This window comes from Trichechus manatus, unplaced genomic scaffold (assembly GCF_000243295.1).
Source record: "Trichechus manatus latirostris isolate Lorelei unplaced genomic scaffold, TriManLat1.0 scaffold00038, whole genome shotgun sequence".
NCBI classification, from domain to species: Eukaryota; Metazoa; Chordata; class Mammalia; order Sirenia; family Trichechidae; genus Trichechus; species Trichechus manatus.
In genome coordinates this window covers 9506209-9531939 of record NW_004443974.1, presented here as the reverse complement: position 1 = coordinate 9531939, position 25731 = coordinate 9506209, and the positions used below count along the sequence as shown (strand labels likewise).

General features: G+C 41.6%; 1 protein-coding gene across 5 annotated transcripts; it reads right to left on the bottom strand.

Moving 5' to 3' along the window:
• Positions 1–1624: 1624 nt before the first annotated feature.
• On the bottom strand, positions 1625–25705 carry RABEPK (Rab9 effector protein with kelch motifs). 5 transcript variants are annotated; one of them, XM_023730735.1, is made up of 10 exons: positions 25579–25705; positions 22819–22931; positions 20552–21015; positions 17138–17202; positions 13910–14067; positions 11001–11153; positions 6939–7100; positions 4052–4201; positions 2206–2355; positions 1625–1931 (listed from the first exon to the last, which is right to left on the bottom strand). In XM_023730735.1, exons 4-10 carry the CDS (start codon positions 17188–17190, stop codon positions 1645–1647), a joined length of 1113 nt encoding a protein of 370 aa, XP_023586503.1. In that variant the 5' UTR covers positions 17191–17202; positions 20552–21015; positions 22819–22931; positions 25579–25705; the 3' UTR covers positions 1625–1644. The 5 variants fall into 5 exon arrangements, with proteins under 5 accessions (XP_023586503.1, XP_023586502.1, XP_023586505.1 ...); XM_023730734.1 differs by lacking the exon at positions 25579–25705 and adding an exon at positions 21859–21949 and having other exon boundaries at positions 22819–23010; XM_023730737.1 differs by lacking the exon at positions 22819–22931 and having other exon boundaries at positions 25579–25651.
• Positions 25706–25731: the final 26 nt, after the last annotated feature.

Genomic DNA, 25731 nt, shown 5'->3' with positions numbered 1-25731 from the left:
TCAGTACTTCCAAAGAATTTGACTATCCTTGGGGAGGGGAGGTTCATCCACATCCTTTAGGCAAGGAACATTTCAGTGTCCAAAAGTAGTTTCCTTAAACATTTGAAATTTCCTACTTCTCTTTCAAATTGCATTTCTAGTGGCCTTTATAATGATTTATAGCTGTTTAGATTCTTTTGTCTTAAGAATTGATGGAGTGATGTGACTGCTGATGTTAACTTTACATGTTAGGTACCCTCGAGTCGCTTTCGACTCAGCAACGCTATGTACAACAGAATGAAACACTGCCCGGTCCTGTGCCATCCTCAAAATCATTGCTATGTTTGAGCCCATTGTTGGCAGCCCGCTGTGTTAATCCATCTCGTTGAGGGTCTTCCTCTTTTTTGCTGTCCCTTTACCAAGCATGATGTCTTTCCAGGGACTGGTGACAGGTCCTTCCTGATAACATGCCCAAAGTACATGAGATGAAGTCTTACCATCCTCACTTCTAAGGAGCATTCTGGCTGTACTTCTCCCAAAACAGATTTGTTCATTCTGGCAGTCCATGGTATATTAAATATTCTTCATCAACACCCTAACTCAAAGGCATCAATTCATTGTCCAACTTCTGCATACATGAAGCGATTGAAAATACCATGGCTTGGGTCAGGTGCACCTTAGTCCTCAAAGTGACATCTTTGCTTTTTTAACACTAAAGAGGTCTTTTGCAGGAGATTTGCCCAATGCACAGTACCTACTGGGATTTAATTTGTAATTTTAGGATGATGAATATTTTCAGTCTGAGCTATGTCAGAGTCTTTATCCCTGAAACTTCATTGGTGGTACTGGGGTGGACCCAGGATAACTACGAAACTACACTAAACCTCGCTACAATTTTGGATTAAAGGCAGTGATTTATATAAGAACAGGTTTAAGATTACTTGGAGTGGCTTCCTAGGGAAAGGGTGGTATAGGAGAGTCATTATTATGATCACTGAAGGTCAGGCTATCAGCTGCTAACATGAAATCCAGTATTGTGTGAGGATAGATACTATTTCATAGATGGGTTAATTTGATAAAGATGGTAGAACTGGGACCGAACACCAAGCTTGTCTTAATCTAAGGCCTGGACCTCTTATTGCCACAAAAGCATTCGGGCATCTGGAGCTTAAAACATTAGGTCTTCAGGCCAAGCTTAATACAAACTAAAATTGACCTGAGTGGCTTGTGCTCTGGGGTGGTGGGGTTGGTTAGGAAATACAAAGGCCAGTCTTCCGCCCTCCAACCACTCTCATTACCTTGTACCAAGACTCTGCACCTCTTCCTGAGGAGCAGATACTTAATATTAAAAAGATGGACTTCAACCTGCCAATGTCCATTCCCTGATTTCTCCAGCTTATGTTGTGTCTAGCAATTCTGTGATTATGCAAATTTTTGGTAATTAGTATTCATAACAACTAATCACACCTCAGTTGTATTGCTGGTAAAACCCTTTAGATAAAGATGTTTTTTTCACTGGGTTATCCATTTCTACACCTATCAAAGTAGAGAAGAATAAGATGGATAGATAGTCCAGAAAATATTTTGGAGGTATAAAACAGCTAAAGTGTCATTTAACTTTTCTGAAAGTAATTGATGCTTAAAAGTAATAAAACATAGGTTTTATTAGTCAACTACAGTCACAATACAATCATCATAGATCTCTCCTTCTGTATTCATGCCACCAAACACAAAACAGAGCAGTATGTCAGCCTGACTTTCCTGTGAGTCATCAACTTGGATCACTCCTTTGTCAGCAAAATCCTCTTTCTGAACTTCACAGTTTAGAGGGACAGAATTTGAATCTTCTTCCTCAGAAGATGTCACTGGCCATGGAATGATACACATGGAATGATCCAATCGTCCAGGGGGTAGAAAAGTATCAAATTTAAGCAAGGTCCAATGCTGCTTTTCTATATTGGGGAAGAAGAAAACAAAGGCTTCGTGTTAACAACTTTCTAGAAATGCTCAGTAATTTATTATACCAGCTGAGCCTTAACAGAAACGGGACCAAAGGAAAAAAGACTAATGATGGCAGTATTACTGCTTTGATGATGTCATTACCTACAAATTGGGTTATCCTTTGGATTTAGATGTGGAGGGGCCAATTTCAAAAACCAAAGCACTTAAACTACTTCTAATCTGAGTGGTTACATTTGTTAAAGATCCAGGATGATACTTGCTCACCTGTGTGATATTGGTACATTGTGTCCAGTGCTCCTGTAGGAGCCAGTCCTCCAAAGATATACACATGTTTCCCCACAGCCACAGCTGAATGGGCAGCACAGCCTGTGGGAGCAGCCCCAGTGGGACTTAGCTTCTGCCACTTCATGTCACCTGCCAAGAGAAAGTAAGTGTTTTGGCACAACATGGGCTAAAATGTGGTTTCAAACTTATCTTTGCCGGACTCCTGCAGCTTGCAAACCAATCACTGAACGTCATTCACTAAGAGCTCTTAGAGGTAACACAGCAAGGTTTAGTGTGCGTAAGAATTACTTGGGGGAGTTTGAAATTCTAATTTAGTAATCCACGGAGGGAGGGGCTAAGTAATCTATAGTTCTTACAAGCACCCCAGGTGATTCTGATGTAGGTGGAGCACACTGAAAAATGTGATATAATCTTTGGTGACCATCACCATGAACTGAAACCCATAAGTAAGGTTCTGTGTATGTGTGTGTGTGCATGTGCACATGCTTGTTGTAAATACTAAAGGTTCCTTAGAAAGCAACTTTGTGGAGTGCTGGCTATACAACATTAAATACCTAACTTCACTTAATTCTCATAAGAGCCCTATGAAATTGCTATTACTTCACGCCTACCTGCTTTCTTCTTACAGATGAGGAAACAGGATTAGAGAGGGAGAGACTTGTCGTGAGATACCACAGCTAGTAAGTGGCAGAGCTAGACTTGTACCTACGTCTGACTCCAAAGCCTATATTCTCTACACTGTAAACGTGCTGCTTCAGCAACTACTCCCAAACTATTTTTGCAGGGAATGAGGCAGGGTATCACCGCATTTAGGTTTAGAGAACTACTTGGGTAGGCAAGAAAAATAACTAGGAAGTAGTTCCTTAGCACAAGAGAAAAGAACTTTACTTTCTAAAAATAAACATTATAACCCTATTTGTTGGTGTATGTTTTTCTGTATATATTTTCACTAAAAAAAAAAAAAAAGCAAAACATATATATGTAAAACAAAAACATTTGACTGCCTGCAAGGAACACTTCAGTGAAGATACTTTCCATCTGTACAGGCAAGGTAGGAGCCCAGCACCCCAGAGATGGAAGAGAGGATCACCCAGTCCAGCCAAAATTCTAGTCAATATAGTAATACCAGCCAGCATCACCTGGCCTAAAATGTCTCCAAGCCAGAGAACCCATGCTTTCTGACCACTGTTCCAATTTCTGAAGTCTGGAGCACTGCAGAACATATTCATCATTTGTTTGTTCACCTGTCCACTCACTCATCCAATAGATATGCACTTATCTACTATCTGCCAGACACTGTGCTAAGTGCTGGAAATACACTGGGAAACAAAAAAAAAAAGACAAAGTCCTGTCTTAATGGAGCTCAGTCTGAAGGACTGACCAAGAATGAGTCCAGGCCCCATAGGGCACATCAGCACTTCAGTGACAATTCTCATGTCATCCCTAACCCTCTTCTTCACCAGTATTTTCAACCACATTTGGCATGCAATTCTAGTCACCAATCTCAAAACACACTCTAGTAGTTATCCATGTTTCTCACAGCTCATGCCTGAAAGAAATGCACTTGGAGAATAAAAAGCATAATGGATATTAATGAAAGAGCAAGTTGTTGGATAATCAAAGATAATGGTTGGACACACAGTCCTCAGGAAATGTCTGCATTTACTGCTATTATTATTTATTATTATTCAGGCTACACTTGACTTGACAGAATCCAGTGACGAATCTACACACTTGTCAAGTTACCCACATCTACAAGCGTGGCTATATTCTATCAGAGCACATTCTATTTAATTTTAAGCTGACAAGCCCCTACTTTACTTACTTATATCAATGCAATGGAGATCATCATAGAATTTGTCCCCTGCTAAGCCTCCATGGATGAAGAGCTTTGTTCCTGCTGCCACCATCACATGACCATGCCGGGGTGATGGGGGTTTTCCAAGTGTCTCTGGCTGTGACCAGGTCAGAGTGTCTGGAAAAGTAAATTCATTGGCATTAGATGGCAAAGCCATGAAACGAGAACATGAGAAATACACCCAAGCTTCTTTACCACTTCCCAGCAGAGATGCTCCAAACAGGAAAGGGACCTTGAGGTCATTCACTCCTACTCACCAACCCAATCTAGGCTTCCCTCCATAGACTCTATAGCCTGGAAAGCCACTGCTTGGACACTTCTAGGGCTGGAGAGCTTATTTATTAACAGGCCTGCCCCTTCTGGGCATTAGGAAGCCATTCCTTGCTTTGAATTAAAAAAGACCTCCCGTCAGCTTCAACCTAGAACTGCCCCAAAGTTAAAAAGAATGAGTTGGCTCCTCCATAACAAGCGTTTAGTCTTCCTTTTTAAAAAGATAGTATCTTTAACTGCTTTGTTGAAAGAATGAGGAAAAAAATAGGTTACTATTAAAGTTAACAAGAGTGCCATTGGTGTGGGAGTATTAAATAATGGTTAGAACAAGGGTTTTGGAGTTTGAAACCTGGTTCTCTTACTGTGTGCCCTTGGCTAGTTTTTCCATAAACAGTATTTTCTACAGCTATAAAATGGGGATACAACAATACCTGAAAATACCTACCTCTAAGGACTGAGGTGTAGATTAAATGAGATAATGTATATAAAGCACATGAACAAAGGTATTCAATATATGAGTTATTAATATTTATATTATTCTAACAGTGCATTCTACCATAGGCAGCTCTTCATATCTTCAAAATTGTACATATACAGAATTCTGGAAAATCAATGAATCAAGTCAACATGCCAGAAAATCTTGAAGGAGTGCTGCTAAAACTATTTGAGACAAAGACCTGCTAAACAACAATTTATCTTTGAATTACCATTTATGACATGCCTGCAGGTTGTTCAAGGAGGCCTCCTCCTCCGTGTGCCAAGGAATATAGTTTAAAATAATCTGAAAAGGTTTATGCACAAATATGTTTATCATAATGTTGTTGGTAATAGAGAAGAACTGGAAATAGTATAAGTGTTCACCAACAGGTTGCGTTATTGATACAGCCACGATGGAATAGTATGCATTTATTAAAAATGTTAGTTTAGACTTTGTGATCATATGCGGAAATGCTTAAGTGAAAAATGTAAGATATACATATTATGTATGACATTATCTCTGCTATGTTAAAAAAAAGACTGGAAATGCACTGAGATGTTAATAATGAGTCCTGGTGGCAAAGTGGTTAGGCCTTCGGCTTCTAACCAAAAGGTATACAGCTCAAATCCACCAGCTGCTCTGTGGAAACCCTATGGGGGAAGTTCTACTCTGTCCTGTAGGGTCACTATGAGTTGCAATCGACTCAATGGCAATGGGTTTGGTTTTGTTTGTAATGTATATGTCTCTCTCTCTATACATATGTATACACACACACCCCAACATATATATACACACAAACATACACAGTTATGTACTTCTTCCTTTCAGTTTTATATATTCAAAAACACTATTTAAACTTTTAAAAACTGCTTTAAAAGAATCACAAAGTCCATTTCTTTCTAGAAAGAGAAGAATTAGACTGTGAAGTGTCTTAATTCTTCCAATTTTACTTCGCAAGTATGAAATTTTGCTTATTTCATTTCCTTAAGGCAAGCTGCATTTTACTGCAAAACAAATGAAAAGCATTTTTGTCAGATGTTTTTTGTAAAACATTATTTATAAATGCCCACTAGTAAGAGAAGGACCCCTGGTGGTGCACTGGTTAAGATTTTGGCTACCTTCCCGGATGGGGCAGGAGACAGGTGGTGTGCAGAACTCAAATTCTAGTAAGAAGACCAGACTTAATGGTCCGACTGAGACTGGAGGAACCCCGGAAAGCATGGCCCCTGGATTCTCTATCAGCCCAGAACTAAAACAATTTCCGAGGCCAAATCCTCAGACAGGGATTGGACTGGACTGTGGGACATAAAGTGATACTCATGATGGCTGTGCCTCTTAGCTCAAGTAGATACAAGAGACTAAACGGGCAACTTCTGTCCAGAGGTGAGATGGGAAGGCAGAGAGGGTTAGGAGCTGGTTGAATGGACATGGGGAATCAGGGGTGGAAAGGACGAGTGTGCGGTCACAGTATGGGGAGAGCGATTAGAGTCACATAACAATGTATGCATAAATTTTTGTATGGAAAAAAATAAAAAGAGTTCGGCTGCTAAACTAAAGATACAAGGGAAAGATTAGTCCAAAGGACTAATGAACCACAACTACTATGGCCTCCACCAGACTGAGTCCAGTACAACTAGATGGTGGTACTCGGCTACCACCACTGACTGCTCTGACAAGGATCACAATAGAGGGTCCCAGACAGAGCTGGATAAAAATGTAGAACAAAATTCTAACTCAAAAAAAAAAAAAAAAAAAAGACCAGACTTACTAGCCTGACAGAGACTGGAGAACCCTCCAGAATATGGCACCCGGACATCCTTTTAGCCCAGTAATGAAGTCACTCTGGAGGTTCACCTTTTAGCCAAAGATTAGACACACCCATATGACAAAAATGAGACTAAAGAGGCACACCAGCTCAGGGACTAGAAGTCAGGAGGGGACAGGAAATTTGGTAATAGGGAACCCAAAGTCGAGAAGGGAGAGTACTGACATGTCAATGGGTTGTTAACCAATGCCTTAAAATAATATATGTACTGTTTAAAGAGAAGCTAGTTTGTTCTGTAAACCTTTACTTAAAGTTCAATAAAATAAGAATAATGTCCATACTTGCGTCAAACACGTGCAGCTTCACATCCTGCACAGGCTGGGCGCCTCTCTCTCCACCTCCAAAGACATACAGCTGGTTTCCAATGGCTGCTGATGACGTGTGGAATGTTCTTGGGGATGGTGAGGGGCTGGTCACCTCTGGAGTGGTCCAGGTCCTGGTTTCTGGTCCAGAAAGAAGACACATGCCTCAAACATCTAGGCTCGGGGGCCTATGACCTTGCCTCTGGGGCCGGGTAGGGTCACTTTCCAAACCCCAATCCCCAAGTGGGTCAGCATAGTTCTAGGCAGGGACCTCATGCCCATCAAAGACAAGGAGGGATGCGGGCAATCCTTAGAATTTGTCTAGACGTACCAAAATCTCCAAGATTGAAAAGCCACAGGTACAATTAAGAATGTGGTCACTCTGCTTTCAGAGGCCTTCAAACATCCTTTCTAAACCCCTTTCCACTTTGCTGGCTACCCTGCCCCAGGCCCATTCAGAAGAGTCCAACATCTTTTAAAAAAAATTCATTCCCACTAGAAGCCAGAGACCAAATGTCCCAGGATATGTGGTCATTAATACAAAAGTAGGCAATGTTATTGCAGTTTTAGTAGTAGTAATAATAGTCCTAGTAATAATAGTCGCTACTAAGCAGTAAGTGCCCAATAAATATTAGTTTCCTCATTTTACAGATAAGGAAATTGAAACAAAGATTACGTCCCTTCTATAAGGTGTTATGGATAGTAAATAGCTGAGATGGGTTTCAAATCCTGTTTTGATAACAGCAAGATCTATGATTTTCCACTCATCTGACCTGAGAATAACATTTCACCAGCTGGGTAGGCATATAGAAGATTATTTCTTCTAAAAATGAAACATGAATTGTTGAGATAACATATACTTGTTATGTATATTTTCACCACAATTGAAAACAAAAAAAGAATGAAGAATTTTATAGAAACAGATGCATTAATTGAGTACCCTCCTTGTAATGAATCATGCCCTGAGAATTCTTCCATCCTCACTATCCTCACTCACCCCCGGGAGTTGAGGGGAAAGTATTTCCATTTTGCACATGAGGGAACTAAAGCTCATAAAAATTAAATCCTTTCCTCTGGGTCTCAGTGCTGTGAGTAGCAGAGCAGAGGTTTGAACTCTGATCTCTTCAACTCCCATACTCACTATACCACATCACACCAGGAATTACTTCTTGCCTAGGAAATTCTTTGCCTTATATGTAGGTCTTCACTGGATGTATGAAGTGTCACATGAAGCATTTATAATATGTGTGGAACTCAAACACCTACCTGGAGATGAAACAAGTTGCAGTCTATATATCCAAAACACAATATAATTGTCTCTCTAGCTACAGATCTTGGAGAGCTTTTGGATGTTAGGAGGAGTTAGAATGTGCACAACCACCAGGGTCAGAAGATCATGGGTTTGTGTTGCTGCCAAGTCAAACACCAGCACAAATAATCACAAAGGTCCTAAGCCATTTGAAGTAGTAGATTTGCTCAGTGTAATGTGTTGTTTGATTTCTTGACTGCTGCTGCCATGGGGGGAGCACTGGTTGTGTGGTGGTTTAGAGCTATGGCTGCTAACCAAAAGCAACTAACGATTTCACTTACATTTTTCATATTTCTTAGGTATGGTGTCAAATTATACTTTTTAGGAGAGAAAAAGAATCTAGTGGAAAATCAATTCCTTTGACAGAAGTTTCCAAATTCTCATTGTCTGTATTTTATTCAAATGGATGCCATCATTGAAAATCAAAAGGGCAGGGTCCCACAGCTGAATTTCCATGTGCTGAACCATAAACATATCAGCCACAACAGCTAATGATTATTGGGCATTAACTATGTGCCAGACAGGCAATAAACAAATAAATCAAATAAATAGATAAGATACTTTTAAATGCTATGAAGAAATTTAAACACTTGACACATAGGAAAATTCAGTTCCATCTCCTGAAGGACCAATTGTCATGCAAATACATGGTTGCAATGAGTTCTGACACCAACTATGTGAATTTAGGCCAGACTTCACAGGTTATAGGTATAGTCCACAAGACCGTTCTCACTTCAGACAATAGTTGTAAGCTCATGGGTCCCCAAGCCACCTTCACTTCTGACCAGCTGGCTACAAACTGGGAAGTTCTCACTAGCTCCCTCAGGTTTAAAAATTCGATAGAACAGCTCACAGAACTCAAAAAAGCATTATACTTACATTTACAGTTTTTTTGTAGCAAAAGGATACAAATCAGAACCAGCCATAGGGTGAGACCCATAGGGTGAAGTCTGGGCAGGTCCAAAATGGGAAGTTTCCATTGTCCTCTCACAGTGGACTTAGAATGTGTCACACTCCCAACACCTCGATGTGTGACAATACACAATACTGCCAACCAGAGAAGCTCCCCTAGGCTTTCATCTCCAAAGTCTTTATTGTGGTCTCATTATGCGGGCTTGACTGATTAAATCATCAGTCACATAACTAAACTTGATCTCCAGCCCTCTCCCTTCCCCCTGAGGTCGGCTGATGTCAAAACTCCAACTCTCTAATCATATGGTTGGTCTTTCTAACATTGCCAGCCAAATTCTTTATCCCAAAGGTTTAAAGGTTACCGCCCAGGAATCGAGGACAAAGACCAGCCAAATTCTTTACTACACAATTGTTGATAGAGGGAACTGGTCAAGAGTTGACTGACACGTGAAAAATGTCCAAGTTATCAGTAATTAACAAAATGTATATTTAAACAACTAGATAAAAAGAATTTTTTTTGGCCTATCAAATTTGCAAAGTGTTTAAAAATGATAAATCCAATGCTAGTCAGGGTAGAGTGAAACAAGCATTATCAAATACAGCTAGAGAGGGGATAAACCGGAAAAATCTCTCTGGAGAGCTATTTGGTAGCATGTATCAAAAACCTTAAAAAGGTTTATAATATTTTACCTAGTCTTTTTAATTCAGAGCATGAATATAAATTGAAATACAGTCAATTACTTCTGAACAATCATGTTCACTGCTTTGTTATTCACAATGGTAAATATTTGAAAACCTAGATGTCTATCTACAGGGGAATTATGGTATCATTATAAAATAGAGTATTACATAGCCATAAAAAATGATGTTTTCAAAGTATTGTTAATAGAAAATAACTTCTGCAGTAATTATGAAATTGAAGGGAAAAGGGTACAACAGTGCATATATAGTATGCTGTCAGGCTTGTTAAAATGCAGAGAAAAGATAGGAAGTACAAAGAAATGCTGTTAATAGCCTTAGCATAGTAGAATTGTGGATGACTTTTGTATACTTATTTAAACCTTTACAAATATTTTACAATGAATATAAATTATATTTAAAGAGAAGACAAAAACAAACTTTTTAAAATGACAAAAAATCCCCCTCCCATATGTGGTTCAGCAACATCCTCTCAGTAGTAACTATTGGTCCCTAAATTGCTTCCTTTATGATAACATTGCCTGTAAGACAAGCCAAGAACCTTGCACTTTCTTAGCTTAATAAAAAACATACCAGGAGAATCTGGGTCAGGGTTTCTCAACCTTGGCACTTACTGACATTTTAGATGAAATAATTTGGGGCTGACTTGTGCATTATAGGACTTTTAGTAGCATCCCTGGCCTACACCCACTAGATGCCAGTAGTATCCCTCCAGATGTGACAACTCAAAATGTCTCCAGATATTGCCAAATGGCCCCTGGGAGGCAAAATCGTCTCCATTTGAAAACCATTGATCTAGATGTCTTGGGTTCTACCCTGGCTCAGTCACTGACTCTTTGATGACTTTAGGTAAATTACTTCCCCTTGCTGGACCTGAGTTTCCTACTTGGCATAGCTGTTCTCTGAAGTCCCTTCCAGCTTTGGCATTTAAGGAGTTGATGACTGTACGTGTTACTCAAGGGGGGGTAAATCTGTTATTTTCAGTTTCTGCTAGAAGTTAAAATTCCTATTTTCTGTGAGGTCAACAAAGTTAATAATTAGTACAATCCAAATGGGTTTCAGTACACGAATCTGAATTGGACTTACTTATTTAGGTAAATAAAATAACTTTGGATACTTACCAGGATTCAGCACTTGTAGACAATTTCGATTTCCTGATTGGTGGGCACCTCCAAACACCCAGATGCTGTCAGGTGTGCAGGAGGGAATGAAGCTGGCATGCTCGTACCGGGGCAACAGGCCCTCCCAGGTGGCTAAATTCCACTGGTGTGTACCTAGAAAACATTTTACCCAGTTCCTTGATTGGAGCTGCCTCTTGCTTATAGTGAATGACAGACTTGGGGAGGGTGGTGAGGAGAGGGTCAAAAGCATAAATGAACAACCATCAAATCACTTAAACCACAAATCACTTTGGTCAACCTCCAAAAAGTTCCACTTAGAGGGCTATCTGCCTAGTCCATCAACCCTTTTCTATGAAAACTGTCCCACTCTCTAATCACAGGGGCAGATCCCAGAAGACATGTTTGTACTACAACACCCTTGACTTTCTAGCCTTAGCTGATTGGGTCAGAGGTGGCCACTTGACCCAAGCTAGGCCAATCAGGTCCTTCCTCTCAAGAATTTGAAATTCAAACGGATTTCTGGATTTGTATGGTTGTGTTACAGCATGTGTAGAGAAGCAGAGAAAGCCAAAGTAAGGAATAGAGAAGAATGAAACAGATCTGAGTAAAGAAGCAAGATCTCCCCAGAGAGAGAGAGGGAGGAGACAGATGGTTTTTGACAGCTTTCCAATACCTGCTTCCACTCTCTCCTGAGGCTGGGCTGTACTTCTTACCCTTGGATTCTGTGGAACACTCTTGTATCTGTATAAATAAATCCCCGTTTTGTTGATTTAATTTGGTTTATGTTACCTGAAACTAAATGATCTCTGGCTAAAACAAGTTCATAGAATAATAATACCAAATCCATTCATTATTTTAGTTAGCAAGGTACTTACACAAGACTTTCACGGCCATTATCTTTTAGATCATTATAACTGCCAAGTGAAGCAGGTTATCATCCCCATTTTACAGGACACTGAGGCACAGATGGTTTGGATGGTTTGGCCAGGGTCACACAGCTAGTAATAGGTGGCAATAAAGATGTAACTGAACTACACGGCAAGTTCCTGAAGACTGGGGCAACTGTGGCAAATTGAAGAATGACAACCCCATTGATAGGTGGCAGCTGCTACTCAGCTCCAAATCATTGTTGCCATATGTCAGATCTTCCAAGATCCTCAAGAGAAGCCAAACCATTTCAATATTTATACTGAAGCCTTCTGCACATTTAGTTGGCAAACAAATTAGATTAAAACACTAACAACGTTATATGGGTGGATCTAACAAAGCATGTATGTGGGTGACCAGTTTTCAACTTCTGCTCTGTTGTGTAGTACATAGTAATCACTCATTCGTTTGTTCATTCATTCATTCATCAAAATATTTACAAAGCACCTACTCTGTGCCTGGAAGTAGCTAGGGATACAATAATACGGAAAATAACTACAATTTCCCATTTTCAAGAAGTTTCTACTCTTGTGGGGCAGACAGACAAGAAAAAAATCACATGCAATAAAGGTTATGAAGGGGGATAAGGATGGCAAAGTGCAGGGTACGGTGGAAATACAGTCATTTGCTGCATAACATCTGTTTGGGCAACATCCGACTGCATATATGTCTGTGGTCCCATATAACTTCGCTAAGTATATACGTGTACACAGCTAAGTATATATGGCTAAGTATATATGCTGTCTGGACCCAGGAAGAAAGGGGCAGAGGGAGGAGGAAGGGAAAAGTGGGGGGCAGGGGGAGGCTGGAAGTCCTATACAGATGTGGGGACAAGTTCATTGGAGGTCAGTGAACCTTGACAAGTCAAGCTGAGTGGTTGGGCGAAGTGGTTGAGTGGCAGCCGTGCTCAGCAGAACCTCGGCTGCCTGCTCACAGTGCACAGTGAGTAGCTGCTCTTCTGAATCAGGTTAGTGCAACCAGGCTCCAGCAGGATGTGGGGTTCTGGAAGGTGGGCACACTGGGGAACGGACCAAGAGGCAGGGGCTGTGGGAGGGCTTAGGAAGGGGCATGGAATGGGGGATCCAGGGCCAGAGAAGAAGGGTCAGAGAGGTGGCCTGGAGAAGCCACTAAATTGGAGGGACTGGAGAGGGACAGAGGCTGAGGAAGCGTACATAGTTTGCTAAGTAATATGGTGTTTGCATAACGTCCAAATCACTAAACATCCTATTTCACAGAACACATTGTGGACCTTAAGAAATGCACGACTGTATAGGGAAGGGGCGCCTAAACTACTCCAGGAGTATCAGGGAAAACTTCTCTGTAAAAGTGACATTTAATCTGGGATATGAAAGATGAATAGTATACAGAGCTTTCCAGGCAGAGGGAATAGTATGCAAAGGCTTGAAGGCCAGAGAGCTCAAAGTGTGTTCAAGGAACTGAAGGATACTCAGCGCAGCAAATATATAGGAGTTGGGAGGGGCCAAGAAATGATGCTGCAGGTTTCAAACAAGGGAGTGACATAGTCTGATTTGTATTTTAGACAATACCCTCTGGCTAAATATGGAAATTTGACTGTACTGGGGGTAAACTTGGATTCAGGGAGACCAGTGAGAAAGCTATTACAGTCTAGTTGAGAGATAATGGTGGCTTGGTTTATGGCAATAGTAGTGGAAGCGGAGAGACATGGAGGAAGATAATAGATATTTAGGACTCGGTGATTAACTGCATGTGTGGATGAGGGAGCGGGGGAAGTCATCGATGTCTCCCAGAGAAATATTTGATGAATGAATGGCTAGATGGCCAGGGCTCCATACACAAGCTCTTTCCCTCAAATCAAGGAGGTATTAGTTGGGTGGATGTACTCCAGGATGTCAGCTGAGACCTTAGGGACCTGTCAGTGATATTCATTTTTTTTTAGAGGAAAACCTTGCTCTCTGGCCACAGGGTGCAAGCTCCATCACTCCCACCACTCCTGGTCTTACCCAGATCCATGGTATGCACATCTGAGAAGCTCCTGTTTGGATCTGCTCCCCCAACAATGAAGACTTTCCCTCTCTTGGCGTCACCAACTGGGGGTAAATATGAGCAGCTATGACCAACCCGAGCACAAGGGCTGTCTCCAGGGGGGGTCAAGGTGTACCTGCCAAAGGGAGGATACGTTCAGGAGGCCTGAGAATAGACCAAATGCAACAGTATGGTCCTTCTATTCCTCATGAAATTCGCCAGAACGAAGGATCTTATTCACACGTGACACTTACCCATTTGCACAGAATCTTTGGCTTTTTAAGTTTGTTGCTACTTTCATCTCACAGTAATCACTGGGGCTAGTTTTGGCTAGTAATTGTCCCCATTTTCTAGACAGGGAAACTAAGACCCAGAAATGTTCAATGGCATGTTCAGGGACAGGATAGTGGTTATAAGCATGGTTTGTGAATTCAAATACACCTAGTTCAAGTCCCAGCTCAGGTACTTTCTAGATGTGTAATCTTTTGGCAGTTACTTCTAACCTTTCTGAACCTTAGCTTCCTCATTTCCAAAGTGAGGACAGCAACAATTCTTACCTCAACAGTGGTTGTAAAGACTAAGACTGGTAATAGTGCATGGAAGGATTCAGTGCATGGTGACTGGAGCTTTATGTGCAGTCATATAGGAACCTACAGCCCCAAGGCCCTTGTCAATAGCCAGAGATGCTTTCCCCGTCAAGAAATACTCTCTTGTATTTATTGATTTTAAAAGCCTTTCCAGATTACTCACAAAGCTCAATAAGATAGAAAGGCAAAGCTAAGACTTTGAAGAATAAAATACAGCATCTATTTATTCTTCTCTCTGAAGTTATTCTGAATGCTGACCGAGAGAGCTTCCTGATGGGAAAAGAAAATTCCCTAGCCATTTTTCAAGCGCTGTCTTATTCCGGAGCCCTGGCGGTGCAGTGGTTAACGGCTATGGCTGCTAGCTGTAGCTAGCAGTTCGAATCCACCAGCCACTCCTTGGAAACCCTATGGGGCAGTTCTATTCTGTCCTATAGGGTTGCTATGAGTCAGAATCAACTTGACGGCAAGGGGTTTGGTTTTGTCTTATTTGACATCTCTGGCATTTAGTACTCCTGACCCCTCCCTTCTTCCTGTGCCTTTCTCCTTACCTAGCTTCCCCACACCCCTCTCTTTTGGTTCTCTACGTACGTTTCTGGCTGCTCTTTCTGTTTCCTTCTCTGACTCCTTTCCTGTCAGCCTCCTCCTAACTCTCAGTGTCCTTGGGATTCTCTTCTCTTTTCTTCAGTATATGTTTGCTTACCTGATCAATTTTACCTATATTGATGGCTTCAATTACCACTCATCTATATATTCATCAGTGATTTCCAAATCTGTTTCCTGTCCAGCTCTCTTTTCTGATATCTAAATTCACATATCCCACTACCACCTGAATGAATAACTGTTAACAATGTACCAGGCATGCTGCTAACTACACTTAGTCTGTATAAAACCTCTTTGAGGATAGTACTAGTATCATCATTGAATTTTACAACTGAGGAATTCGGGCTTACAAAGGTTAAATAACTTAATCAAGAGAACAGAGCCATCTAGATACATGGTGAACAAGACAAAAAAGTCCCTGCCTTCATGGCCCTTGCTGATTCATTGGGAAGAGAGACACTAAACAGATAATTTCACAAATTTCCTATTTCATTTCACTTGTGCTATAAAGGAGGACAGGCTATGTATAGTATGAGAACACATTACACAGGGAACTTACCCTATAAGGAAAGGTGAAGTGGTGGTGGTGGGGTGGTCAGAGAAGGCTTCCTGAAGAAGCACCATTTGAACTGAGATCTGAAGTATGAATAGAAAGTAGCTATGCAAAGAGAGGGATAAAAGATGGAGGCAAGGAAGGGTTCAGGTAGAGAGAACAGCATGTACAGTTCCTAAGTGGGATGGTGAAAGGCATGCAAAACGAAGAGAAAGAGAACAAAGGAATGAGTAAGAAAATTTGAGGTTGGAAAAACAGGCAGGAATAGATTATGCAGGGCCCAGTGGGTCATTTTAAGGAGTCTGGTTTTATCCTAAGATCATGGGGGAGGCATGAAGGGGTTTTACGGCGGGGCAGGTCATGGTCATGGAACAGGCTGCATAAGCTTAATTACCACCATTGCTGAATAATTGCTTCGCATCATTACTAGCCCCCGCTTTTCCGCATGATATTTTCTTTTTTGTTATTCTTTCTCCCTCCTCCTATTCCAGTAAGATTAACTAAAGTTTCTCCTTGGAGGGTGGCAGAACAAATTGATAACCCTCAAGGACTAGGATTAACTCATCTGCGATGCAACAATCGTGACTAACGGTGCCAGATAAACTTCAAGGATTACCAGTAAGAAGTGAGATCATCTGAGATGTGAGAAACGTGACCACCAGAAGAGAAACTATAATCCTGTCCATATGAAAACTTTCAGCCAGTCTCCAGTCGGGGAGACAGGTTTTTTGGAGGAGCTCATTCCCCTCTGTCTCCTGTATATCGATGTACGATAAAACCCTCTTGCTGCTCACCTCATCCCTCTCAGTATTGGCTTTTGCGGCAGGCGGCTCAAATCAACAATTTGTGGTAACAGTCAGATTTATGTTGGGTACAGAGCAAGAATGGATGCAGGGAAATCAGAATGGAGGCTCTCCTCCAAGGTCCTGTGGAAACATTGCCTCCTGTCTACAGCCTTCCCTGAGCTCTGCTTCAGCACTGATCACATCTCATCACCATCATCTGCTTAGCCTGCCTCCCCCACTACAGAGATTATTCCCCTCTGCACCTCTAGCACCTACACAACAGCTGCCCTCATCAGGCCAGTGTTAGTTGTTGAGGGTTGGCTAAGCAAGCAGCTGAGAAACAGTGAAGCCAGTTTAATCCAAATCCAATTCCCTGAAAATCTTAAAAATTAGTCATATCTTGGCAGGAGTCACAGTGTTGGAGCTGAGGATGCCAGATGGTCAGTGCTTTCCTCTTTCTAGTAAATGGATTTTAATAAAATCAACATCTGCTCTGTGATAATTATTGCCCCACTATCTTTCCTCTGAAGACCTTCTCAGACAGTTTGAGTCTAATTACCAGAAACTACAAGACAGTTTCATCTCTACCCTTTTTTGTTGATGATAAAGTATGTTAGTAAACTTCTTATAAATGAGACAAAAACTCATGTTTTTCTGTGTCTGATTCCTTTCCTTACAGACCATGTTGCTTTCCTCGGCTTGTCTCCAGGCTCCAAGACAGGCAGCAGCTTCATGGTGTCCTATGCCTAAAAAAGAAAAGCACTTTTTAGACATTAATTTTTATCTTCTTCCTAAAACAAAGAACAAACCAGTCACTCTCCTCCTTAAAACCTTTCTTGTTGAATGTATCAGTTTCATTTGAATAAGCATCACCAACTTTTTGATATAATCTTATATTTGGGGGGCAAAGTTATTCTCTTAACACAACTACAAGAAATAAGTTTTTTTTTTTTTGTTTGGCTGAAGTTTTCTGTGTATCTGTGATTCTCAAGGGGGAATAGCACATATTAAAATAAATTTTCAGAGATCACAAGATGTTTATGTTTATCAAAAGATAAAACATTTTAAAAGGCTGAAAAATACTGAATTCTAGGATAAATCCTGGCCTCAGCATGAAGTTGAAGGCCTTCTGGTCTCAACCTTCTTTCCAGGAAAACACCTCCATAATCTCTTCCTATATTAAGCTTTTTGCTGTTCCTCTAGCATGGCACACCCTTCATAACTTGCAGTCTGTGCTGCTTCCCCTATCTGCAATGTCCCATCCATCCTTGTCAACTCCTAGTCAACCTCCAAAGCCTAGTTCAAATATCCCCTCCTCAATGAAACCTCACCTGATTTCTTGCTTTCCCTTTCCACTCCCAAGTTACTTCCTTCTCCTTCTGGGCTCTGAAGGAATCTATCAAGCAATCATCATTTCAGGGACAACTCTGAATGCAATTACCTATTTAAAATTCTCTAGAAGGAGATTCTACTTTCCACTAGCCTAAATTCCAAGAGGGTCGGGCCTGTCAGATTCATCAAGGTGTCTCCAGAGCCTACCAAAGGGCCAGGCATAGTGTAGAAGTGAGTGAATGATGAATGAATGAATAAAGAAAACGGATTAATGGATTGAGGAATGGATAAATCCGACCTTCGGCCTAGGCCACTGACCGCCATCCCCAAAGCCCAGAGGGCTTCGCGTGGGCGGAGATCTCCCCCAGCCAACACTTTCTAGACTCATCACTGAAGCGCTTGGCGAGAGGAGACAGGGTCAGTAGAGAACAGGCTGGCTCCTTTCCGTCAATGTGGCCGGTCGGGAACAGAGAAGCTCCTTCCCAGGCTCTTCCACCGGATCGGGCCCATTCCCCTAAAGGATCCGGCCACCACCGCCCGGGATCGCGCCAGACCCTCGGCCGGGAGGACCCCACCACCGGACCGCCTTACCTGCAGCAGCTTGGGCTAGTCCCGGGGCCTGGCTCCGCCCCTTAACGGGAGCGGAGTTGGGCCCTCGCCCCTCCCTACCAGGGCCGGAAGAGGTCCCGGGCCAACTGCTCCCCTATTCCCTCCCCTCCGCCCCGCCCCCAGAGCAAAGGCGCGGCTTTGGAAGAGGCAGAGAAGGGGCACTACCTGTCTGGGGTGGCTGCTAGGCTGTACATTTCTGGAGAACCAAACAAGCCTAGCTGTCCCTAGGGTCCTCCTCACTCCCCAGCAGAGTAAATAAGCCAGAGCTACTTGGAAACGACTTAGAAGCGGAACGCCTTAGTGCTTGGGCGTCTCTTCGAGTGACCCAAATTATTTCACTAGCTGGACTGACTATCCTAGAGAGGCTAACAGTTCCATTTTCAGTTATAGAGATTGTTAGAACTGGTGTCTGAAGGGGAGAATTAAGGGTGCTTTCCTAGATGTGAAATTGCCCTGCGCATTTCGTAGGGCCAGTTTACACTTCAGGCGCCTTAAACAGCTAACTCATTCCATAATTACCGTTGTGAGGGCCTGATCAGTGCCAGGCATTGTACTGAACAAGAGAAACACGGCCCCTGGCCTCCTGAAGGTTACAATCCAACTAGACAATATTAAACAAACAAATACACAAAACCCCCAAATAACTAGATACAATTGTAAAAAGTATAAGGAATACAAAGTTCATTAATGAGAGTAACTATCTTGGGGAAGTTACTTTTCTCTATGTCTAAGCATCCTCCATCTGTAAAATGGGGAGAATAAGCTTTATCTCATTGTGTGTGGTGAGGCATACATGCGATAACGTATATAAAGTGCTCAGTGCCCAGTGGCTGGTTCAGAGTTGGCCCTTTGTAAAGGTAAGAATATCGCTGGCTATGGAGTTTTTGTTGTTGTTATATGCTGTCAAGTTGGTTCCAACTCATAGTGACCCCACAGGACAGGGCAGAACTATCTCATAGAGTTTCCAAGGAGTGGCTGGTGGATTCAAACTGCCGACCTTTTGGTTAGCAGCCAAGCTCTTAACCACTGCGCCACCAGGGCTCCAGCTATGGAGTTAGATGTGTTCATCTGTGTTATGTCTAGCTAGTTCATAACCATAGGTCCCCTGTGGCTTTCCTGAAAATAGAGGGGAGGCTCACCTATGTCTGTGTTTCAGAAAAGCCCACAATCACCACTTGTGAGCTAAGGCCAATAGTTGTGTCCTAGAAGTAGAGGAAAAAGCCAACAGCTAAAGATGGAAACCACAGGAGCTCCTGGAGTACAAAGCTGAAGTGAAGTACCATCATGAGAAGCAGTCAGGCATAAACCTCCGAAACCAAACGCATTGCTGTTGAGTCAATTCCAACTCATAGCAACCCTAAGGACAGAGTAGAACTGCCCCATAAGGTTTCCAAGGCTGTAAATGTTTACGGAAGCGGAACGCCACATCTTTCTCCCATGGAGCGGCTGGTGGGTTCAAACCACTGACCTTTTGATTAGCAGCCCAGCACTTAACCGTCACATTTTCAGACACACTGGGGCTCAAATCCAGGCTCCAGCACCAGCCATCTAACTCTATGACTTTTGGCAAGTTCATTACCCTCTCTGAGCCCTAGTTTTCTCATCTGTAGAATGGGGATAGTAATACCTACCTTGCAGAGACAGCTGTTGCAAGGATTTGATAATACAGGTGAAAGGCCAATCTGGTAAATCTTCGCTACTTGAAACCATAACCAAAATTTATTGACAAAATGGAATTTGAGTTCTGCAGGTCTCCTCACTGCTCAAATATCCTATTTCAAATGCCAGAAATCTTTGTGAGTTCCCATGTTAATGGGAAAATCCTCTTTAACTATCTGCCCAAGAGTTTAGGAGTAGTCAGTCATTCTGATCTCTTTCAGGAAAGAAAACCAAGGCCAGACTGGCTCTGCCTAATATATCCACGTGCATCTGGATGGAGATTTTTGCTCAGAGCTGCAGAATGCTCTGATGCCCCTGGTGTTTTTTGGCTACTTCAAAGTGCTATGCTGGAGTCACATATAAACAAGAAAAACTGGAAGAGGTTTGTGGGGAAAATAGCAACCAATTTTCATTGTGGGACCTATGCTTTTAGCCTAGAAATCACATTTGATAAAGTGATGGAAACTGAGACCCAGAGAAGGGAAAATGACTTACCCTTGTAAGTAGCAGAACCGGGAGCCCGTATTTCCAGCTTCAGGCAAGGAACACTAAGAATACATTCCAGTCAGCAAGCTCTGCACAATGTCTCCATGCCATGTTATTGGATGTGAATATCACTTCTTGCAAGGACTCACCCAACAGTCCTAGAGATGCTTTTTTCTTTCCTTTCTGTTGTGGATGTCAGGAATAAGGTTTGCTCAGTGAAGTGGGTCTGCAGGAGGAGGGAGCTTCTTGCTTCCCATTTGGTAATGTGAGGACTGTCATCTATTTTCACTAGAAGGGCATACTACCAGCTTTCGTTACTTATCAGTTCACAGACCCATCAGCAAAGGAAGACAATGATGCTGGTGACACTTTCCTTTTAAGCATTTACAGTCTATGAAGAACATTCATATCCATCTCTCTACTTGTTCAGAGGTTTAGAGACGAAAAATGAATTGCCAGCTCTCGAAAGAGGACTGTAATAAAAAGAAAGTCAAACAACAATAGCAACAAAAATTTCCCTGTTTGGAAATTTTCCCCCAAGAAACTCTGAGTATATTAGCTCTTTACTTTTTAATCCCTAAAGTCTTAAATGTTACCTCATCGGGAAAACCTTCCTTCCCACCTAATACTCAGACCTAACACTCAAATTGCACTTACTCTGTGCTAAACACTGTTTTAAGCACGTATTAACTCTACTAAACCTCAGTACAAGTCTCTTCATAAGAGGTAGGTACTATTATCATCTCCATGTTGAATCTGAGAAAATTAAAGTGCAAAGAGGATAAATACGTTGCCCAAAATCACACAGCTTGTAAGTGGCAGAGTCAGGATTTGAACTCAGGCCATCTGGTGTTAGAGCCCATACACTTTATCTCTACCATACTGCCAACCTGAAGTAGGTCTCTTCTACTCCATTTTTCTTACTCACAGTATTCCTCTTTTCTCTTTTTAGCACTAATCATAATTTGCAATGAAATATTTGCTCATTTATTTATTACTTGTCTCCCCTCACAAACTCTAAACTCCATGAGGGCAGGGATCATAGCTGCCTTATTCACATCACAGGCATTATATAACTGTTTGCTGAATGAATGAAGAAATGAATGTTTATAGGCAGCATTCATTCTGCAATGACATTTCTTTTTAAAATTAATTTTAGTTTGAAACAATTTCAAACTTACAGAACAGTTGTAAGAATAATACAAAGAACTTCACCCAGAGACCTCATTAAAGTTTAGCCAATTGTCCCAAAAATATACTTTAGAACAAGAGGATCCAGTCCAGGGCTACTTAAACAAGAAATATTTACTAAGTACCTTCTACTACTGGATTATGTAATAGTCTTCTAACTGGTCTCTCAGCTGCAACCATTGCCCTCTACATTCTCATACAGCAGCCAGAGTGAGCCTTTTAAAAAACAAGTTAGATCATGTTACTCCTCTGCTCAAAACCCTACAATAGTTTCCATTTCATTAAGAGTAAAATCAATGTTCTCCTTTCCTCCATCTCTCTGATCTCCTCTGCTACTCTTCTCACCTTGCTCCAAACACACACTTGCTGTTTCCCAAAGACTCTAGATATGCTCCAGTTTTAGGGCTTCTGCACTAGCTCTTCCCTATGATTTCCCCAAAGTATCTGCATGGCTAACTCTCCACCTCTTTGTTGGTTCTTAAAAATACATCACTCCACCTCCCTTGCCCGTTTTTTTTTTTTTTTCCGCCATAGTAGTTATCATTTTGAAACATGCTATAGTTATTTATTATGTGTATTGTTTACGTTCTGTCTTCCTCTGCTAGAATGTTGAAGATAGGGATCTTTGTCTACTTTGTTCACTGAATATCCCAAACACCTACAACCCTACTGTTGTGAGCACTAGAGATTAAAAAAAAAAAATTATATATATATATACATACACAGTCATGTGCCATATATATATATATATATATAGTCATACACCATATAATGTCTGTTCAGGCAATGTCCAACCACATATACATCTGTGGTCCCAAAAGGATAAAATACAGTTCAGAAATCCTGATCGAAGAACAGGACATGGTAGCAAACGCAACAGCTTCCCATACACAACACGTGTATCTCATGTCTCCTCTGTACAAAGCTATTTTGCTCTGCCAGGTGTATAATGGTACAGTACATATATAACATACGTCTTCATAGTCATAATAAATGTCTATGTTACTGGTTTATGTATGTACTGCACTGTACTTTCTATCATTATTTTAATGTGAACTTTCCCTACTTACAAATAAAAACTTTACCATATAACAGTGTATGCTTCAACTCATAGTCAGCGGCATCCAATCTCATGTATCACGCATCTCTGGAGTGTTGTAGTGTTATATCTCTGTTTAATTTTCTTCCAAAAATATTACTGCGATTAATCCAAAAAACACAAAATAATAAATGCTGGAGAGGTTGTGGAGAGACTGGAACACTTATACACTGTTGGTGGGAATGTAAAATGGTACAATCACTTTGGAAATCAATCCGGCGCTTCCTTAAAAAATTAGAAATAGAAGTACCATACGATCCAGATATCCCCTTCCTTGGAATATATCCTAGAAAAATAAGAGCTGTCACATAAATAGGTATATGCACACCCATGTTCACTGCAGTACTGTTCACAATAGTAAAAAGATGGAAACAACCTAAGTGCCCATCAATGGATGAATGGATAAACAAATCATGGTATATCTACACAATGGAATACTAAGCAACGATAAAGAACAACGATGAATCTGTGAAACGTAACATGGAGGAATTTGGAGGGCATTATGCTGAGTGAATTTAGTCAGTCACAGAAGGACAAATATTGTATAAGACCCCTATTATAAGAACTCAAGGAAAGGTTTAAACACAGAAGAAAACATTCTTTGATGGTTATGAGGGTGGGGAGGGAGGGTGAGGGTTATTTACTAACTAGATAGTAGATAAGAATTATCTCAAGTGAAGGGAAGGACAGCACACACTACAGGGGAAGTCAGCACAACTGGACTAAACCAAAGCTAAGTTTTCTGAATACAATCAAACACTTTGAGGGACAGAGTAGCAGGGGTAGGGGTCTGGGGACCATGCTTTCAGGGACATCTAGGTCAACTGGCATAACAAAGGTTATTAAGAAAATGTTCTGCATCCTACTTTGGTGAGTGGCGTCTGGGGTCTTAAAAGCTTGCAAGCAGCCATCCTTAGATGTATCAATTGGTCTCAACCACCTGGAGTAAAGGAGAATGAAGAACACCAAAGACACAAGGAAAGTAGTAGCCCAAGAGACAGAAAGGGCCACATAAACCAGAGACTTCATCAGCCTGAGACCAGAAGGACTAGATGGTGCCCGGCTACCACCAGTGACTGCCCTGACAGGAAACATAACAGAGAGTCCCAGATGGAGCAGGAGAAAGGTGGGGTGCAGAACTCAAATTCTAGTAAGAAGACCAGACTGAGACTGGAGGAACCCTGGAAAGCATGGCCCCTGGATTCTCCATCAGCCCAGAACTAAAACAATTTCCGAGGCCAACTCTTCAGACAGGGATTGGACTGGACTGTGGGACATAAGGTGATACTCGTGAGGAGTGTGCCTCTTAGCTCAAGTAGATATAAGAGAGTAAAAGGGCAGCTTCTGTGCAAAGGTGAGATGGGAAGGCAGAGAGGTTTAGAAGCTGGTTGAATGGACATGGGCAATCAGGGGTGGAAAGGAGGAGTGTGCTGTCACAGTATGGGAAGAGCAATTAGGGTCACATAACAATGTATGTATAAATTTTTGTATGGAAAAAAATAAAGATGGGCAAAAAAAAAAAAAATTACTGCAAAGTGCATCATGGCTCCCAAATACAGCAAAACCAGTGCTAGTAATAGCAGCAGTAAGAGGCAAAGGAGAAGTATCAATTTGGAAGTGAAATAAAAGGTTACTTAACAACACAAAGGTGGAAAATCAGTGAATGCTACTGCTCATGATTTAGCCATGTTGCACTCGACAATCGTGACGATCCTCAAAAACAGAAAAAATTCTCCAAGGTGTTAATGGATCAGCTCCACTGAAAGCTACAAGGCTAGAGAAAATGCAAGAAGAACCTATATCAGAAATAGAGAAACTGCTAATGACATGGATTGAGGACCAAACACAAAAGCGAACTCCTCAGCACGTTGACAGTCACTACTAAGGTACAAAGCTTGCTCCAGATGCTTAAAGAAAAGGCAGGACCAGACTATGATATTGAGTTTAGTGCTAGCTCCAGGTGGTTCATGCGCTTCAAACAATGTTTTTCGCTGCATAATGTGACAGCGAATGGTAAGTCTGCAAATGCTGATGCAAAGGTAGTAGAAGAATTTGTTGAAACCTTAGATAAACTAATTGTAGAGGGAGGTTATTTGCCCCAGCAAAATTTAAATATGGACAAAACCTCCTTATTCTGGAAGCGAATGCCTGAATGGACCTTCATCCTTAAGGAGGCGAAGTCAATGACAGGCTTTAAGGCTTTTAAAGACAGAATGACAGTGTTGTTAAGAGGCAATATCGTATGTAACATGGTGTTTCCACAACGTCTAAATCACATAAGGTCCTATTTCACAGAACGTACGGAGGACATTAAGCGAGGAATGATTCTCTCTCTATATATGTCCCTGCCCTCGTGGGAGTCACACTGAAGTATATTTAAGCCAGCAGACTTATTTTCCAATCTCGGTTCCACCGTATATTCCCCGTGCCATTTTGGGCAGATTCCTTAACCTCTCCTGTTCCCTATCACTCATTATGAGGATTAAATGGAATAACAGCATCTGTAAAGCATTTAGCATAAGAAATATTTGAATATTTGTTTTCCATCCTTCCAGGAAGGAAGACTGGGAGCCTGACATCTCTGCCACAGGTTTAGGCAAGGTTTTCACAAGGCCTCGGAGAGGTGCACACAGGTTACCATGGCCAAGCTCACCCAGTTTTTAACTGGAGATGTTCTGGTAAGACAGAGAGGAGAGTGCTTAGAAGGGTCAGAATGAGAAACCAGGAAATGGCTAAGGAAGCTTACTTCGCTGTTTTTCACCGGAAAATCCTTGCCGCGTCCCCAGAGGTGAAAGTCTGGAGGGAAGGAAGGGCAAGGAAACAGGCGTAGATGCTCACAAATGGAAACTACAAATCCCAGCATTCCCCGCGGCAGACAACTACGGGTCCCGGCAGCTTT

Bases quoted from the DNA above. Each gene is read 5' to 3' on its own strand.
- RABEPK (XM_023730735.1), bottom strand. From the start codon at position 17,190: ATGAAGCTGCTGCCTGTCTTGGAGCCTGGAGACAAGCCGAGGAAAGCA. The intron at 14,068-17,137 runs GTCTGTAAGGAA...TCCCTTTGGCAG, and splicing joins AAGCCGAGGAAAGCAACATG to GTACACCTTGACCCCCCCTG. The intron at 11,154-13,909 runs GTAAGACCAGGA...AATGTTTTCTAG, and splicing joins TGTGCATACCATGGATCTGG to GTACACACCAGTGGAATTTA.